This window comes from Sciurus carolinensis, chromosome 9, assembly GCF_902686445.1.
Source record: "Sciurus carolinensis chromosome 9, mSciCar1.2, whole genome shotgun sequence".
NCBI lineage: Eukaryota > Metazoa > Chordata > Mammalia > Rodentia > Sciuridae > Sciurus > Sciurus carolinensis.
In genome coordinates this window covers 18207984-18225942 of record NC_062221.1, presented here as the reverse complement: position 1 = coordinate 18225942, position 17959 = coordinate 18207984, and the positions used below count along the sequence as shown (strand labels likewise).

At 40.2% G+C, this 17959-nt stretch overlaps 2 protein-coding genes across 7 annotated transcripts in view; one reads left to right on the top strand and one right to left on the bottom strand.

Moving 5' to 3' along the window:
- Armc8 (armadillo repeat containing 8) overlaps positions 1-17959 on the top strand; it is a 109232-nt gene that overhangs the window by 89660 nt on the left and 1613 nt on the right. For all 4 annotated transcript variants that reach the window (XM_047564709.1, XM_047564708.1, XM_047564707.1 and 1 more), the window contains 5 exons: positions 1501-1650; positions 2618-2713; positions 10032-10127; positions 13385-13457; positions 14753-14846. In XM_047564709.1, coding sequence (XP_047420665.1) covers positions 1501-1650; positions 2618-2713; positions 10032-10127; positions 13385-13457; positions 14753-14846 — 509 coding nt within the window. The remainder of the gene's footprint in view (positions 1-1500; positions 1651-2617; positions 2714-10031; positions 10128-13384; positions 13458-14752; positions 14847-17959) is intronic.
- Nme9 (NME/NM23 family member 9) overlaps positions 2717-17959 on the bottom strand; it is a 41366-nt gene continuing 26123 nt past the window's right edge. The window contains exon 11 of one of the 3 annotated variants that reach the window (XM_047564715.1): positions 2717-2886. In XM_047564715.1, the coding sequence (XP_047420671.1) occupies positions 2867-2886 (20 nt within the window). In that variant the 3' untranslated portion in view covers positions 2717-2866. Of the gene's footprint in view, positions 2887-14583; positions 14632-17959 lie in introns of those variants that run through there. The other 2 variants (XM_047564721.1, XM_047564723.1) reach the window with 2 other exon arrangements.

The following is a 17959-nucleotide window of genomic DNA, read 5'->3' as shown; positions in this document are numbered from 1 at the left end:
TCCTCTCCCTTTTCCATGTCTGCTGTGTTTTCACATGAACTTTGGAATAGAAATAACCATCTTCTAAGAAAGCACCAAATCCAGTGGTTTCATAGTTATTTTTCCCTTTAACTTCACACTGCTTTTAAAACTCTTTTCTCCTTGGGGGCTAGGGATATAGCTCAGTTGGTAGAGTGCTTGCCTTGCAAGTACAAGGCCCTGGGTTCAAATCCCCAGCACTGCCAAAAAAAAAAAAAAAAAAAAAAAAAAAACTCTTTTCTCCTTGAAACTGTACTGGGACTTTTTTTTTTTTTTTTTTTTTTTCTTCCCCAACCTTCTTTTCAGGGAACATTCCCCTGAGTTTCATTGTACATTTCAGTTTCAGGAACTCCCCCTAATGGAAGAGATTACTTCAAAACCTACATATCCAGATATGGCTGTTACCTGTTCCCCAGATCTATTACTTGAACAACCTGTGGGACTTATAAGAGCTCCCTGGCATAGCAACTTTAATATGAGAAAATGAACTTACATCCCACTCTAAAAGTCCAGACAGACTATCTTATTTTCAACAGTTTCCATATTACCAGTTGCCATGTTCTCCAGCTACAAACCTTGGACTTCTCTTTGATCTGGGTCTCTTCACTTGATCTTAATAAAAAGACCGAGAAGTAATGGCCTGAGTTTCTTGACACCCAGCCACTACTCTTTTTTGCTCTACCATGTTGACTTGCATCATTGGTAACTTTACCTCTCATCTGTTTTAGCTCCTTAATTAAAATAAGTTCCTAGGAGGCAATAGCTACATATTACTTAAGTCTTCCGTTTACAAGAGATTTTTATATCAAAAAGTTGATTGAGGAGTTGTTATTTGGAATTTGCCATGGTTTTGTATTGGGTGGGTAGATTGTTTTTAATTCAGACATATTATTATAATTTAAAGTTAAGCTGGGCTAATCCATAATGGGAATAACAAAAAAGGAACAAAGTAGCTACTGCTTGCTGGTAGCCTTCCCCCTGGAAGGCTTCCTGTGTGATAGGGCCCAGTCATCCAACACCTACCATAGTATTAGGAACCCAGTCAGTGTTTTCATGCTGGCAGAATTAGCACACCACTGCTTATTTTCATCTTTAGTAAGTGAGTACTTTGAAATCATTTTCAAAATGCATGGCACAGTATAGTTATTAATAGTCATATTGTTAATAAAATGCACAGAAGGCAATTTGATAACCATAAAGGTCTTCTCAAAATAATAAATACATTTTGTATTTATCTGAGAAAGCTTAAGACATTCACATGCCCATGCCAGAAAGTAGTCATGTTCATCAGGTAGGTGTATGCCTAAGAGTAGCAGTTATACCTAGAAATCTAGGTGATTAGCAAGAATCAGAAAAATGTATGACCCATACTTAAGGATTCTTACAGATTGTACTTTGAAAATTATCAGAATTACTGCAAAAATAAAAAATATAATAAAGTAAATGTAGAAATGATTCTTGCAACTTCTTTAATCTTTTCAGAATATGGCATTTCAGGCTGAACAAAAAATAAAAGCAGATATTTTACGAAGCTTGAGTACTGAACAGCTCTTCCGGTTATTATCAGATTCAGATTTGAACGTGCTGATGAAGACATTGGGACTTCTTAGAAATCTCCTCTCTACTCGGCCTGTGAGTAAGATCACCCAAGCTTCCAAATTAGCCAACCCTCCGTGTGCATAACCCAACACTGCTGTCTCTACTCCCCTCGACATCTCTTATGAGTATGACTCAAATGTTGCCCCTTTCCAGAGAAGCAAGGAGTTGATATCCAGGCCTGCCACCTTCGTAGGTGTTCTGGGAGCACCCCTGCCCACCACCCCTGCACTGCCCATCCTTGTCTCTCTCTCCTCCCTTGACACCAAATATGTACCTGTCTTGATTTGTTACTTTACTCTTGCCTAGTTTGCTGGCCATGTTTCTCATTTGCCTGAATCATTTATCTCTGAGGCTTCTGCTTATTTGGATTTAGAGAATTCTTCTCAGTGCTGTTCCATAGACACCCGCCATACCCCCACCTCCCACATTTCTAGAATTAACCTCTGGAGATGTCATTGTGAAGAGCCGTGGGTAGTCGATAGAAGAGGCACAGCTTTGCTGTTGGGGTCATGCTCAATGTTGTTCTCTGATATTCCCTGACCAACGATGTCAGGGCCTTCGGGTTGACGAAGAAACATGGGTGGTCCCCTTCTCTGTTCCTTACTTGTCTTTTGAGTCATCTTTATGCATTTGTGCCCCAAGATAGAATTAATACCTACACTGTATTTTTCATGTCTGACTCTCCCCACCAATCCATATTTTTGTGCTTCCTTTTAAATCTTTGATATCTGTGGGCTTGAGGACCCCCACTGATTTTATTCTGTATTCTATCAGACCGTCTCTGTTTTCTTCATAGTAAAATCATTCAAAAACGTATTTGAAGGCAAATTGCAGCTTTACAATATAACAAACACTATACTTTGGCATCTAGTTCTGTAGGCTGTGGTGTTCTACTTGAAGCAACTGTGTATCATAGTAATTAACGTTTAGAAGCTTTATGTTCTTTCTGTGGTCTTTTTGTTTCCCAGATGATAATTGTGGCTTTCCCGTTGTTTTACAGCATATAGATAAAATAATGAGTACTCATGGAAAGCAAATTATGCAAGCTGTCACCCTTATTCTGGAAGGGGAGCATAACATTGAGGTCAAAGAGCAGGTATGTGTCCTTTCTCCTGGGGAGTATTTTCTGAATGTGAGTACGAAGGCAGATCTTAGGTAGGAACCTCCTAAAATGTTCAGATCTGCAGAGGACAGGGTGCTGCTGATGTGGAGGATCCAGAGACAAGAGAGGTGCTCCATCAACCTTGAACTATTCAATATTTCTTCTCCCTGGAATAAAAGAAAACATGACCAGAGTCTGTAGTTTTCCCCTGGTTCACACTGTATACACTGTCCCTGTCTCTAAAGTAGCAGCTGCCTTTGGTAATCCTAGAATTACTCCTTTCTCCAGAATTCACTGTTTCTAACCCTTTCTACCACCATACTGTGAATCCAAATTCCTATAGTTCCCTGGTAAGAGAATTTCTTATCCTACTGATGGTTTTGGTTTTTTATCCTTAGGCATCTTCTATTCTTAGTCAATATCCGAACACCTACTTTCTGTTGGCTTTCAGTAGGGCAAGATTGTGGTAGGCATAAAAATAGAGACACTGCATTTATGAGTTAACCAGGTGGGAATCACTGTTCTGTATTTTCTGGGAGACATCAAGGCAGCTTTAATGTTGTATATATTTTATTTTGCCATAAAAATGAAGGTCACTGCAAATTTAAGATTTTAACACAGAATCTGAGGTGTTAGTAATGTTCAGTTTCATGCTATAAGGTGTTGGCTACATAAGTTTAAATTCCTTGAGTTGTACACATGTATGTATGCCTATATTTATGCCAGAAACTTGTCAAAATCATTAGAGGAGAGTTGGGCACAGTGTAAGTACAGGGCTCAAACTCCTCATCCTCTGTGTTCCCAAGCTGGAGTAGTTCAGCAAGCTTCTGAAGAGCAGTCCCAGAGGTAAAAGCAGTAGGACTTAGTAGTTGTGATGGGATTTATGAGCAAAAAACATGATAGATTTGACAGAATGGTTTCAAGATAGGTATTTTAGGTGATTTTTCTTAAAGTTAATCTTCAAAGCATCACTGAAGTGAAATGAGATAAAATTCATTACTGGGACTAAACAATGAAGAAATACATTGTTCAAAAGAAACTGTTCTACTTGGAGACCAGTGGAATGGATTTTGTCTGTAAAGACAGCTCACCTGGATAGAATTGCTCTAATGTGAAAAGCGAAGCAAGGCAGGAAGACCAGGCGAGACTTGGATGAAGACAAACGAAAAGACCAACAACAGTGGTTTTTTGTTTTTTGGTTTTTGGTTTTTTTTGTAGGAAACAGATGATACTATCATACAGATTTTGGAGATGATCCAGAAGTAGACAAGTATCGAATGCTTAAACTACCTAGCTGGAAGTTTAATGCTTCTCAGAAACATCTAATAAATAATTTTTTAATCTAGTCCTAATTGATGTACAATAAGTTGTAGTGCGATAAGTTTGTATATGTGTATATACGCATGAAACAATCACCATAATCAAGATAGTGAACATATCTACCACTGTTTTTTTAAAAGAGGAACAAAATAAGAATGTCCATTTATCCCACTCCATTTCAACATTATCCTGGAATTTCTACCAAGTGCAGTAAGGCAAGAAAATAAATAAAAGATATACAGACTGGAAAGGAAAAAGCAAAACTATTTACAGACAACATAAATGTCTTTATAGAAAATGCCATGGATTCATCAAAAAATCTAGAACTAATAAGTTAATGAGCAGGTCACAAAGGAGAAAAATTGATTTTATTTTTATATATGAGCAGGGAACAATTAGAAGTGGAAATATTTTAGAATAGTGCTATTTATAATAGCTCAGAAAAAAATGAAATGCTTTGATATAAATCTTAGAAGGATCTATGTACTGAATGACAAAATACTGAAAAAGAAATCCAAGACCTAAATAAATGGAGAGAGAATACTATGTTAAAATATCATTCAATATTGTAGCCATTTAGAGAATACTATGTTAAAATTCTCCCCAAGGGGATTTACAGATTCAGTATAATCCCAATCAAAATCCCAGCAGAACTTTTATAAACATTAATATAAATGTAAATATAAATACTAGAATCTCTACCTACTATGAAATAACATAATCAAGACTACATACCATTAGCAAAAAGATAGTACATGTGGACTATTACATGTGCTAGAAATAGGCCCACGTATGGCAGTTGCTTACTGACAAACATGTAAAAGCAGGTCAAAGGAAAAAGAATGATCTTTTCAACAAATGGTGCTGTAACAATTTTTGCCAAAATATTTTGCCAAAAAAAATAACTTGTACTGTATCTCACAGCATAGATAAAAATTTACTCATAGGTATAACATAAAAGGTAAAATTATAAAATTGCAGAGAAAATCTTTGAAATCTTAGATTAGGCACAGGGTTCTTAGATATGATAGTGTAAACATCAGAAAAGGAAAACTGGTCTTCATCAGAATGTAAAACTTCTATTTCTGAAATGCACTGTAAGAGAATGAAATGACCAAGCATCCACTTGAAGGAAATATTTGTGAATCATACATCTTATGGACACATTGGACATGGTGACTTTTGTCCAGAATATATAAAGAGCTCTCAAAATAATAAAAAATAAAAATAAAAACCTGAGTGAACAATATTAATAGATACTCCATAATATCAGTACACTCTTTTAGAATGACTAAAAATGTTTTGAAATTGACAGTAAATCAGTGGGAATGCAGATGATACACTTGGATTTTGCAGTGCCTTAAGGTTGAAGGTATACAGTCGTCCCTCATTGTCTGTGGGAGTTTGGTTCCAGAATGCCCATGTATACCAAAATCCACAGATGCTCCAGACCAGTATATAAAATTGCATAGTATTTGCATATAACTTAGGCACATCCTCCTGTATACTTGAGATCATCTCTAGACTACTTATAATGTAAATGATGGATGAATAATAATTTTTTTAATAATGCCCCCCCCAAAAAATCTGTACATGTTCAGTATGGACAGATTTTTTTAAAAAATATGTTACATCCATGGTTGGTTAGATCAATGAATGTTGAATCCATAGAGATGGAGTGCCAACTGTACTTAGCATAAGCCCAACAATCCCATTCCTAAGCATGTGCTCACATAACGCAAAAACCTATATTCACACAAAACCTGCATATGAATAACAAAGTTTATAACAAATTTATTGGTAATCACCAAAAACTAGAAACAAGCTAAATGTTCCTTAACTGAACAATAAATACACTGGAATACCAGTCAGCAATAACGAAAGACAAACTGTTGATACATTCAACAACATGGATGAATCTTAAGTGCCTTATAGTACATGAAAGAAGACAATTTCAAAAAGCAGCATGGTGTACACTTCCATTTATATTCTGATTTTGCAGAAGACAAAATCATAGAAATGGAGAACAAACATACAAGATTTAAGGGAGGAGTAAGGGACTGTAAAAGGATAGCATACACGTTGGGAGGGAGACAGTGAGAAGACTATTCTGCATCTGATTGTTGATTGTGGTGAGAGTTACAAGATTCTATACATTTATCAAGTAGGAGTCACACCAAAAAAGTGAATTTTACTGTATTTAATAATTGTGCTCTTATATTTAACCCCAAAAAGCTAATTTGGATTTTGTTTGGGGTGACATCATTTAAGTTCCCACTTTTGAATATACACTCTCCCCAATTATTTAGGTTTTCTTTGATTCTTCATAACAGTGTTTTATAGATTTTAGTATACAGATCATATTTTCTGTATTCTGAAAGGTGTCAACAGATAGTTTTCCTGTAATGTCTATCTGGTTTTGGTATTTGGATAATGCTGGCTCTAGGGAGCAGGGTGGGTTGTTCTCCAGTCTTCTGTGAGAATTTGTGGAGAATTGGTATTACTTGTTTCTTAAATGTTGGTGGAAAGTTCCAGTGAAGCTATGTAGACATTGGGTTTCTTTTGTGGAAAGGTGTTTCTTTAATAGGAGTAGGACTGTTTAAGTTCTTTGGTCTTGAGTGAGCTTTGGTATTATGAATTTGAAGGAATTTCTTCATTTCATCAAATGTTTCAAATTATTGACATAAAAGTATTTGTAATATTGTCTTATTATCTTTTTAAAGCATGTAGTATCTTTTACAATGTGTCCTGTCTTGTTCTGTATATTGCTAGTTTGTTTTTTCTTGATCAGTCTAACTAGAGGTTTAGCAAGTTCATTGGTCTTCTCAAAGAATCCACTTTGAGGTTAATAATGTCTGTTTCATTCTACTATCCTTCCTCCCCCCATACCTGTTTCCCTCCCTTCACACCCCTCTACCTAATATAAAGTAGCTCCATTCTTCCCTATTCCCTCACCCACTTATTGTGAATTAGTATCCACATATCAGACAAAACATTCAACCTTTGGTTTTGTGGGTTTTAAAAAAAATTTTTTTAAATCCATTTTGGTTTCATCTCACCTCCCCTCCCCACCCCCCATTATTTTTCTGTTCTCTTTTTTAGGGGTTGGCCAACTGTTTCTGTAGTACTGTACAATCTCTATAGTAACCACTTACCCATGCTGTTCTAGGCTGAAAGTAGCTATAGATGATATGTAAGTGAGTATTCTTGGCTCCTTCCTAAAACTTTATTTCCCAGAACAGGCAGTGGGTTGGATTTAGCCCACAGGCTATGGTTTGTCAAACTCTGCTCTGTTTCATTGATTTCCAGTTGTTCATTCTAGTGGAAATATGTGTATGTATTTTTTATCTCTACTGTTTTGTATGTTGAATCGATTTGTCCCTAGAACTAATTGATCTCTTGAATTTGGTTGTATCTCCATTGAAATGTTTACAGTATGGTTTGCATGGGTCTGTTCTAGCTCTCGAAAAAAGGGGGAATCAGTCACCTATCTTGCTGCCCTTGTCTGTTCTGAGGAATCTCCCTGTAAATCTCATTCTTCCCAGTGAATCTGAATGTATTCTCATTTCCCCAGGAGCACCTTGGTCATGAAGCCTTTTAAAATTCTTATCTGTGGTCAGGGTCATTTCCATTATTTCTTCTTCTGCTGCATTAGCCAATTCATAGGACTGAAATGGGAAGAAAATTGAGAACAAGAGAGAAAGAATATGATTCTTCCATGACCCCTTCGCACCCCCCAGCCAGGCTCCAGTTCTGTCCCTATTGCTAGCCTCATTCTTTTCCTGTTGGTTTTAGCCTGGCAGAGCCTCCTTGGTGAGGACTGGATCACACCATCGATGACTGTGATCTCACTGACTTGTTCTTGGAATGGTGGGTTATTGTAAAGTTGGCTGAGTCTTCCCATAATCACATGAAGGAAGAACGCAATAGAAGGAATGAGGTATTTCTGCACATAATTCAATTTTGCCTGCATTAGTGAGTCTGGTGTTGCCAGATTTGGATTGCAAGGATGTCAAGACATAGAGTAGGAAGAGGGAAAGAAAGGATTGGTACTCAGGTATTCAGTGACCCTATTGAATAGGTTCAAGTGGGACTAGAATGTGGCTGGAACAACCATCCCTTACATGATTCTGATGTCATCTTGACCTTGGATCCCAAAAAGCCAGCTCCTTCCCAGACTAATTAACCTCTGTTGACTACACTTGTCATGCTCATGTCTGTCCCCTTATAGTTTCTTTCCTATAAAAGTCTAAACATAAAATAATGCAGACCCATATTGTTAATTTTCCTAGGGTGTTGTGCCTGCCAAGACTTACAACAGGCTCACCATGTACCAGAACTACAGTTCACTTTCAAATCTGACATCTTCCTTAGATCTTTAACTTCTGGGAAGGTTTAGGGTTTCCTCATCATGACCTAACTGCCATGGAATAAATAATCCCCCAGTGCCCACTTAGGAATATATATATTTCCTTATTTTATATATATATATATATGTGTGTGTGTGTGTATGTATGTATATATACACACACATATATATATATACATACACATATTCACATATGTTTGTGTATATATATAGATATATATAGATATAGATATATATATGTGTATATATATATGAGAATGATTATAAATCGTATTTCCTCTGTCTCTCGTTTCCTGGAAGCAGCCTTTTTCTAGTTCACACCTTACAGCTCACTCCCTAAAAATCTAGTTACTACATTATGTTAATCTAACTGACTAAAATTACATACCTGACATTTGAGGGTTTGGGCCTAAGTAAGAAAAAAAAATCTCAATGGTGTAATTAACTGAAGTCTTGCAAAGAAAAAAGTTAAAATTGGAGAAAATTATTCAAGTCTCTCCCCAACATCACCGCTTGACTGACCATTTCTTGGAGCAGTTGCTGACTGTACTGCAGGAGGGCTCAGTGTCACTTCCTCCAAGGAGTTTCCCTGGCCCTTGCAGGATTCGGCAAGTGCTTGCTCTTCGTGCTTTCTTGGTTCTCTGTTCTACTTCAGTCATACCACAGTGAAGTGTAATTGCTCATGTAACAGCTTCCGAGTCAAGGAGTGTATCTTTTTTTGGGGGCGGTGCTGAGAAGGAATGTATCTTATTCCTGTCTCAGCCTAACGCCTTGCTGAGGGCAGGTCCATGATAGGCGCTCAGTAAATGTTGAGTTGTTAAGTCTGGCACCAGTTTGGTTTCCCTACCATAGCCCTTTCCCCTTTACCTTAACCCTTGCCATCTGCTGGTTTATCTGTAAAAATGGAGCAGCTGACGAGAGCAATCTCTTCCTCTGAGAAGAAACTCCCGTCAGTGCAGTGGTTGTACTCTAGGTGTAATACTGTAATATGTAATATCCAGTCTGCACAGCAGACCAATCTGGACTTCGCTCCTTCACACATTTTGCTTCCTTTTCTGTCTTCTAACAAGATTCAAAACGAGACAAGAGATTCTTATTGCCCATGGTTGATGTAGCTGGTGGACAGGGTCTAGGCCTTCACCCAGAAGGTTGTTAGCTTGGGAGCAAGTGGCAGGTGGAGGCCTGGGGAAGGAGGGGGACAGTGCCATCCACCAAACAGACTGCACTTGAAGAAATCTGTAGGTTAATCACCAGAGCTTCTCTCAGAAATGAGCCAAGACAAAAAATAATAAATTACATTTTCTGTTTTATTTTTATGGTAGTATATACATATGTGTATACATATATATATATATATATATATGACATGACTTCCTTTACCCAGCTATGGCCTAATGCTCAGCAAGAAACCACAGGAGTATTTGAGGTGTTTTTGCCGAAAGTGAACTCAGCTTGGGGGTGGTTACTGTTGTTGACAGTGTCAGGAGTTGAGAAATCAGGGCATTGATAACAGAACCTGAGAATACATGTACCTGCCGGTGAGAAACTGCCCAGACTCTTGAGAGAGTTTGACTCTGGGAACCTCACAGTTTTCTTGATTGTTGGGTCTTTGTTCTTTTCCAGACTCTCTGCATCCTAGCCAACATAGCAGATGGGACAACAGCAAAAGAACTTATTATGACTAATGATGACATCCTGCAGAAAATCAAATATTACATGGTAAGCAAGCCTTTGTCCCCTTCACTGCTGCATTAGAAAGCAAGGACTGTAGCATTGTTGCAGAAATTTTTTAAGAAGGATAAACTACTGTGTCAGATTCGGAATCTTCCATCCTGAACGGAGAACACCACTAACTCCTTAAAGCTTGTGCCATTGGTGATATTAACATCTACCACCCCAATCCCCATCCCACTCATCTTGATTGTCTCCTTGGGCTCTTGGCTTTCTCTCAGTCTCCCCTCTCAAGGCTTCAGTCCCATAGAACTCAGGTGCTCCCCTGACACCTTAATTCCTTAACCTATTTGCTTCCAAACAGCCTGCTACCTACTGCTGTGGCCAGGCCCTGCATCACCCATGGCAAAAATCTGTCCTCCTCTTTTCATTTTCAGCATATCCTATCCGAACTCTAACCCTGGAGGAACCTGTCTTCTCTTTTGCCAGCCACCACACGTTAACAACCGCAGAGGAAGGATAGAACAAGCTGAGCCGTTCACTTTATGAAACCCACATGGGCGCTCAGCCCCACTGGGTATCCTTCATTGATTCTGTAGTAGGTTGGTGCCCCTGTTCTCCACAAACAAGAGTAGGTTCTTACCCTCTCCTCATTCTTTAAACCTCACCTCTTCCCTTGCCTTGTTACTCTCAGTGATGGCCTCTATTTTTTGTTTTATTAATAGAGTAGAAGCTGAGCCTTGAATCAAATCCATACTCCCTCCTGAAGGCCTGTCATGTACTGCATGGCCTAACCCCTCCATATCTCCAACTCATCGCCTGGCTCTCTTCCTCATTCATTACACCAGCTTCTTTCAGTTCCTCAATATGGCCATGCTCTTGCCTATCTGAGAACCATCACACATACTGGCTTCTCTTCCTGGAACACTTTTTTCCCACTCCTTCTCACTCTTCAGATCCAAGCTGAACTGACCTTTCTTCTCTGGACTCTTAATCTTTGTTCCTGCATCCTGCTTCTTGTCTTCAAAGCACTCAGCTCAGTTATAGTGAGTGTGCCTCCTGAGCCTCTCCTCTACCAGGTGTAAACTCCATGACATTAAGGGCATGTCAGTTTTGTTCACAGTTCTGAATCCAGCACTTGTGGAACCTGGCCTCTCGTATGTGCTCCGGAAACTTCATTAAGTGAAAACCTCCTGCTTCAACTAGGAATTCCCTGATGTTTCCACATAGTAGCTTTCATCTCTTGACAGTCTCTCCATCAGTGGAGGAGTGCTTGCCTAGCATGTAAGAATCCCTGGGTTCAATCTCCACACAAACAACAAGAAAGTTTCCCTTAACCTTGCATACTCCCTGAGATACACCTACATCTCTGCCGTTTGAAGTCAGCTCTCTTAAGAGCATCTTCTGCACATGCCATCTCCTTCCTTCCCTCAAAGTTCATTCTCTGACCTCCTTCATCTGGCCTCCATCCCCATCAACTGAAACTGCTCTAGCCAGGGTCACCGTGACCGCTGTGATGCCAAATCCAAACAGTGCTTTCTCTCCACTTCTTACCCCACTTGCAGAAGACCTCAGTACAACTGTTTCTTCCTCCAGAACGTCTTTTTCTCTTAGCTTCCATGACCTTCTTTTGACCCCCTTGTTGGGCCCTCTTCTCCTACAAGCTTTCCTGGATCACCAATTCACAACCTTGGCTATATAATATAATTGTCTAGGGAGCCTCTTCTGAGATTCTTAAATAAAAGGTCTGAGGTGTAGCTTGACCATCAGGATTTTTAAAAGTTCCCTGGGTGGTTCTTGAGTTGAGAACCATTGGCTTAGGGGACTCTTGTCCACCCTATATCTTGTACTATAATTTCTATGCTGATGATTTCCAGGTATCTGCTCCCAACCTAGACCTCTCTTCAGAACTCCAGACTCATATCCTCCTGTCTATGCAGCATCTTTACATGATTGTCTAATAGTCTCTGAAGTTTGGTGTTTAAAAATGAATTCTTAGCTATCTCTCTTAGATTTAAGTGTTTCCCCTCCCGGTCTTTATCATTTAGTTTAATGGCTTTGCCATCTACCCCACTGCCAAAATCTGGGGGTCTGTCTTAATTTTTGTAGCTCTGTTCCCTTGTTATCCAATTTGTCGCCAAGTCCTGTGAGTTCTTCGTCCTAAACTAATCTTGAATGTATTCACATTTTTCCATCACCACTGACCCTTTCTGATCCCAGCCATAGTATGTTATGACTGATTGACTACATAATCATAACAGCCTCCAGGTTCTTCTGCTTTGTCACTTTAGTCTTATCAGGCAAAGTGATTTTCTAAAACTGTAAATCAGACCTTGTCCCTTCATTGTACAAATCCTATAGGAGCTTCCTCTGAACTCAGAATGAAATCCAGAGTCCCTGCTCTGGTCTTCAAATCAGCCATGCCACAATTTAGCCATGCCACCTTCTGTGAACATACATCTTCTTACCTCAGATCTTTTCAGTAACTGTTCCTTCTTCTTGGAAGCCCTAACCTCTTGATTTTTGCACATTTGGCACCTTCCTTTTTAAAATTGCTGTTAAAATGTTGCCTCTTTCAAAGAGATGTTATCTGTGCACCTAATCTAAATTAAATTCCCATCCTCTGCCCTTCAGTTTTAGTGAATGAATGAATGGTAAGTGAACTTATACACAGTAAATGCTTTTTATAGTATATGCAAGTTCATTTATTCAGTTTACTCATTGATGGTCTGAGGCTGTTTGATCTTACTGGAGCTCAAACTGGGCATCTATTTAAAACTGTTGGCAGGTAGAAAAAGAATCACTAAAGAATTCTAACAGGAAGCCACATCCATTTCTTTTTCTTGATAGAGGTATAGTCCTACTTAGAAGATAAGTCTATCTTGATCTCCAAAAAACATTAAGGATATCATGTCACTGTATTCCATTGGTTGTGCATGAATTATTTAAATATGCTAGCTTTTTTTTTTAATTGACCACTAGAGAAATCACTTATAAAGATTGTTTTGCTATTGAGTCCTCTTTCATTTAGGAGAAAGCACTCTATATGGATAAATGATCTAACTTAACCAGAAATAGTTATACTTTTAGCATATAAAGAAAAATAAAAACAAGAATTATGTTATAAAAGATAGAAGACTGCTCAATGATAGTTGACACATTTGATAAATCACGCAGAGATTGGACGCAGTCTTTTGGTCTACTCCTATAGAAATAAAAGTAATTTAATTGTTACTTATTATATGTTATTCAAATGATCGGAAATGAGATTATCTCCATTTTTTAATCTTTTTCTCTATCACTAGGGTCATTCGCACATCAAACTGCAGCTTGCCGCTATGTTTTGTATATCAAACCTCATATGGAATGAAGAAGAAGGTAAGAATCTGGTGAGATTTGTGCTGGTGAAAAGTATGGCATAGAGAAGGCAGGAAGTTCCCCTGGGATTTTAGGCAGGGGCTCCCCTCATTGGCCTCACTGACCCCCACCACCTTACAGAGTCACCCTGGTAGGAGAATTAGTGGGACTAGCCTGAGTCGACTGGACTGAGCCCCCACCCTTGGAGCCAACACTATACCAGATTACTGGGGTTAAGGGTGAGAAGTGAGTGACAGTCCCTGCCCCTGGGAGAGCTGACGAGGAGGCTGTAAGAGGCACTTGAAAAAAGTGAGAGAAGAGAGTGGGTGGAAGAGTAGCCTTTGTGAGTATTGGAAGCACATCTAAGGACTACTGGCAGATTAACATGACAGAGAAGAGGGTACTGGTGAGATAGTCTTATGGTGAAGTGACCAGTCTGTAATGATCAAAGGTTCTCTACGTGGCCTGTATATTAGAATCACCTGGGGATTTTTGCAACAGACCAGTTCCATTGGAATCTCTGGGGTTGGGTCTAAGCACAAAGTTCTTAAAGCTCCCAGATTTTTCTGGTATACAGCCAAGGTATGCATAAGAGCACTGGATCTCAGTGTTAGACTAACTGCATTAGAATCACCCAAGAAACTAAAAGGCAAGTCTGGGATCTGGCCATAGAGATTCTGGTTCATTGGGTCTAGAGGGGATGGTACCTCAATGTAGGTTCTTCAGTAGGGAAGAAAGATTCCAGGGGGATTACTATGCTCAGCACAGAAGGGGTAGGAGGCAAAACTGGATTCATCCCACAGGCCTAAATGCTATATAGCATCTGTATTCCAGGGAGACAAAGCCAGGCCTCAAGGTCTTGGTCTAGTTGGAAGGCAGAAAAGAGTGGTATGAAATTGGAACTTCCAGGTGTGCTAACCAAGAGGCAAGAAGTGCAGGGAGGAAGGAGGAGGGCAGAAGGTGATAGAAGGAGAGGAAAACAACACCTCTTAGGAGTAGAAAGAGCCCATCCTCGCCAGGGCTAAGGAAATGTCCTAGAAGAAGCGACAGAGCTGGGGGCCGGTGACAGAGGGCCTTGTACCAGACTGAAAGAATCTGACCTTGATCTTAGTAGTCCATGGGGAAATTAGTCCAGCAGCAGAACCCAGGGTGGACTGCAGGAAGAAGGGCCAGGAGGCACAGTTAGGGGATCCAGCTGCATTGGAGGGTGGGAGACAAGGGGAAAAAAGGGTGAGGAGTGAAGGATCCCAGTGAGGCTGAAGGAGAGCAGATGTCTGTGTCACATTCCTAGTAACCTGGTAACTTTAATCTTTTAGGTTCACAAGAACGCCAGGATAAATTACGAGACATGGGCATTGTAGATATTCTACACAAACTGAGCCAGTCACCAGATTCCAACCTTTGTGACAAGTGAGTATCAACATGAAAAGGGCCTTGCTTTGGGCTAGATTGGAATCTTTTATGAAATGGTTTGAATTACTTAGTAATTCACATGGCCAAACTTTTAAAATCTTTCAGATTCTCAGAATTTCTTTTTAATTTTCTGTGAGTCACCTGTGACATGTGAGTGAGGTATAAAGACTCCCACTTATTCTGAATAAATGTTGAGTGTGGGTCATCTTAGTTGGTATCTGGAGAAGATCCACAGGTCATTCCTTACCTTCCCTTGATCATTAGCATAGAAATGCATGTAGCCTTCTGGAAAGCAGGAAGACCACTATTGAAGAAATTGATTAGTTCAAAATTTTACTGAGCCTGTGCCAACCTAGCCTTGCTGCTGGGAATTCATCAGTGGCCACTTAGTCCCTGTCCTCATAGAGAAGGGTCAGGAGTTACAACCAGACACCCAGCTGACCTCAAGATAGTCAGAAATACTTTTCCTAGCTGTGTGCGTTCCCTGGTAGCAGACCTCGTTCCAGCTCACTTCTGTGTGTAGCAGCAGCAAGGAACATCAGCTGTCATACTCCAGACACTTGAGTGAAGCTCACAAGCCCTTCAGCTCTTCATGAACAGGTTCTGCCTATCTGCTGCCCTACACTCCATTCTTGCCCACTTATAGCATCACACTTCAGGCATTTACAAACTCTGTTCCAATTGTCCCTTCCCTCCAAGTTGCCCTTCATTCTATATATATATATTTTTTTTAACTCACCCTGCACCCACTCCCCTCACTGTTTTAGGCATTAGAGATGTCTGGTGAATAACTTGGTGAAATCCTTGCTCATGGAACTTACGTTCTATAAAACAATCAGCAAATGAATGTATAGATAGTGGGTAATGACAGGTACCATGAAGAAGAACACAGGTAAGGTAAGGGAAAGGAGATGAGAGAAAGTTGGTTATCATATAGGTTAATCAGTAAATGCCTCCCAGATGATGTGATATTTGACCAGAGAACTGGATGAAATGAGGATATCTGCTAGACAGATGTGTAGAGGGAGAACATTCCAGGCAGAGGGCATGGTGGGTTCGAAGCCCTAAGGCAGAAGTGAACTTGGCATTTCCAAAGAGCAGCAAGAAGATCAGAGGGGTGAGAGGAAAATAACAAGGGAGGACCATGAAAATGGGTGGAAGGAGCCAGATCATGAAGAGCCTTATAGACTGTTAAGAATTTTTACTTTTTATTCAGAATTTAATAGGAAGTCATTGGAAAGTGTTGAGCAAAAGAGGCATTATCTGATTTGGATTTTGAAAGATCACTCTGGTGGCTGTGTACAGAATCATCTGTAATAGGCAGGAAGGGAAGGAGGGAGACCAGTTGAAGTCTGTTGCAATAACCCGAGTGAGAAATGACGAGGTCCTGGTGAAGTATTGAGAAGTCGTTGGATTCAGAAATTAATCTGAAGATAGAGCCAACTGGACTTGATGGAAGATGTTAATGAAAAAGAGGAAAGGAAAATGCCAGTAGCCTGAGCAACTGGGTTGAGGGTGTTGCTGTTTACGATGGTGGGAACCTAGGAGTGGGTTGGGGTAGGGAGAAGCAAGAATTTTTGTTTGGATGTGCCAACTTTAAGAAGCCCATCCCATTAGATATCTGAGTACCTCAGATATCTAATGGGATACAGGGACAGGGATATAAATTCAGATGGTGTCTAAAGGGAGCTGGGTGAGTCACCTAACTAGAGTAGAAGAGTGAGAGGAGAAAAGAGTGCTAAGGACAAAGATCTGGGGCCCTCCAACGTTTAGGGGAAGATGAGAAACTTCCAGTAAAAAAGCAGAGGAAAAACCAATGGGGTAGGCTTGAGACCTGGGCACGTAATGGACAGGACCATTTGTCCTTCAAAACTGGATCAGCTTGTCACCTCTCCAAAAAGTCTTGTCTGACCCACTCTCCTCCCTTGCCCTAGGCTATGCTAGGAACCCCTCCTGTGCTCCATTGTACCTGCAAAACACATCACACTGTGTCTCTGCTGTCAGCCTGTCTTCTCTGCCGAAGGGAGGAGGGACTTAGTAACTACTCTGCCAGTGAATGGCTGTTCCTGATTTTGGAGCACAAGAACAGGCTAGGCTTCGTCTCCCTGGAGCTTACTGTCATATAAGTCAAAGAGGGCAAAACCCTGAAAACCACAGTCCCAGCTGCTGGTCAAATAAGTGTAACACCAAAGGCAAGTCCAGGCCACCCACATGCCACTGGCTGGATTTGAACTTGTGCTTGAGGGGTTGGCACCTCTGCTCTACTCCATAGCTGCCAGCTTAAATGGAGGGCTGTCAGCCCACCTCTTCTGGCTGACAACTGGGTCATATGCTGGGGGTTCTCTACTTAACATTGTCTCTAGGATAATCTAGAATGCTGAGAGAGGCCTTACCAACATGTAATAGGGTGTGTGTGAGCCCTGCCTGCATTGCTATAGGTAACTCAGGTGCTTTCTCCCCCAAATTTGTGGAGTATATAAGTTTTTAGCACTTCTTATACTTCCTCCCCCATTAAAAGAAAGTAGGTGTGAGTTACCAGCCTAAGTCTGTCTAAGGAAAGACAATCACACCTCCAAAACCATCCATCTGAAAAACTCCTTAGCCTAGAAAGGACAGCAGAAAGATAAGGGTATAGAATAATCACACATAGCCAACCTTTTTATAAGATCCAGAAGGAATCTGAATTAGTTTTTTTAAAGAGTAACACAGGATTTCGATTAAGACCCCCAGATGGACATTCCCATAATGGCACAGTAAAGTCTGTCATCTACAGAAGACCTCTCCCAGGTACCTTTGGTGTTTAAGTCTTTGTGATCCTTTGACTCTGAAGCACTCGACAGTGGAGCTGCTGCTCAGCAGAACTTCCAGCCTGGGCTCAGGGCTCAGGGTGCAAGGCCCTGCAGTTCTCACCTCACACCGCTCCTCTCAGCTTCCTTATGGATTTGAGGGGGCAGATGAATGGTCATTAAGGGGTACCTGCGGCATCATCTGTAAACTTGTTTCTGAAAATGTCCTTTTAGAAGAACCCATCTTGCCCATAGCTCAGGACAGTCTTTCTAGAGCTTTCTGTTCTGATGCTTTGGACTATTCACAACTCTTGTCCCTGTAGA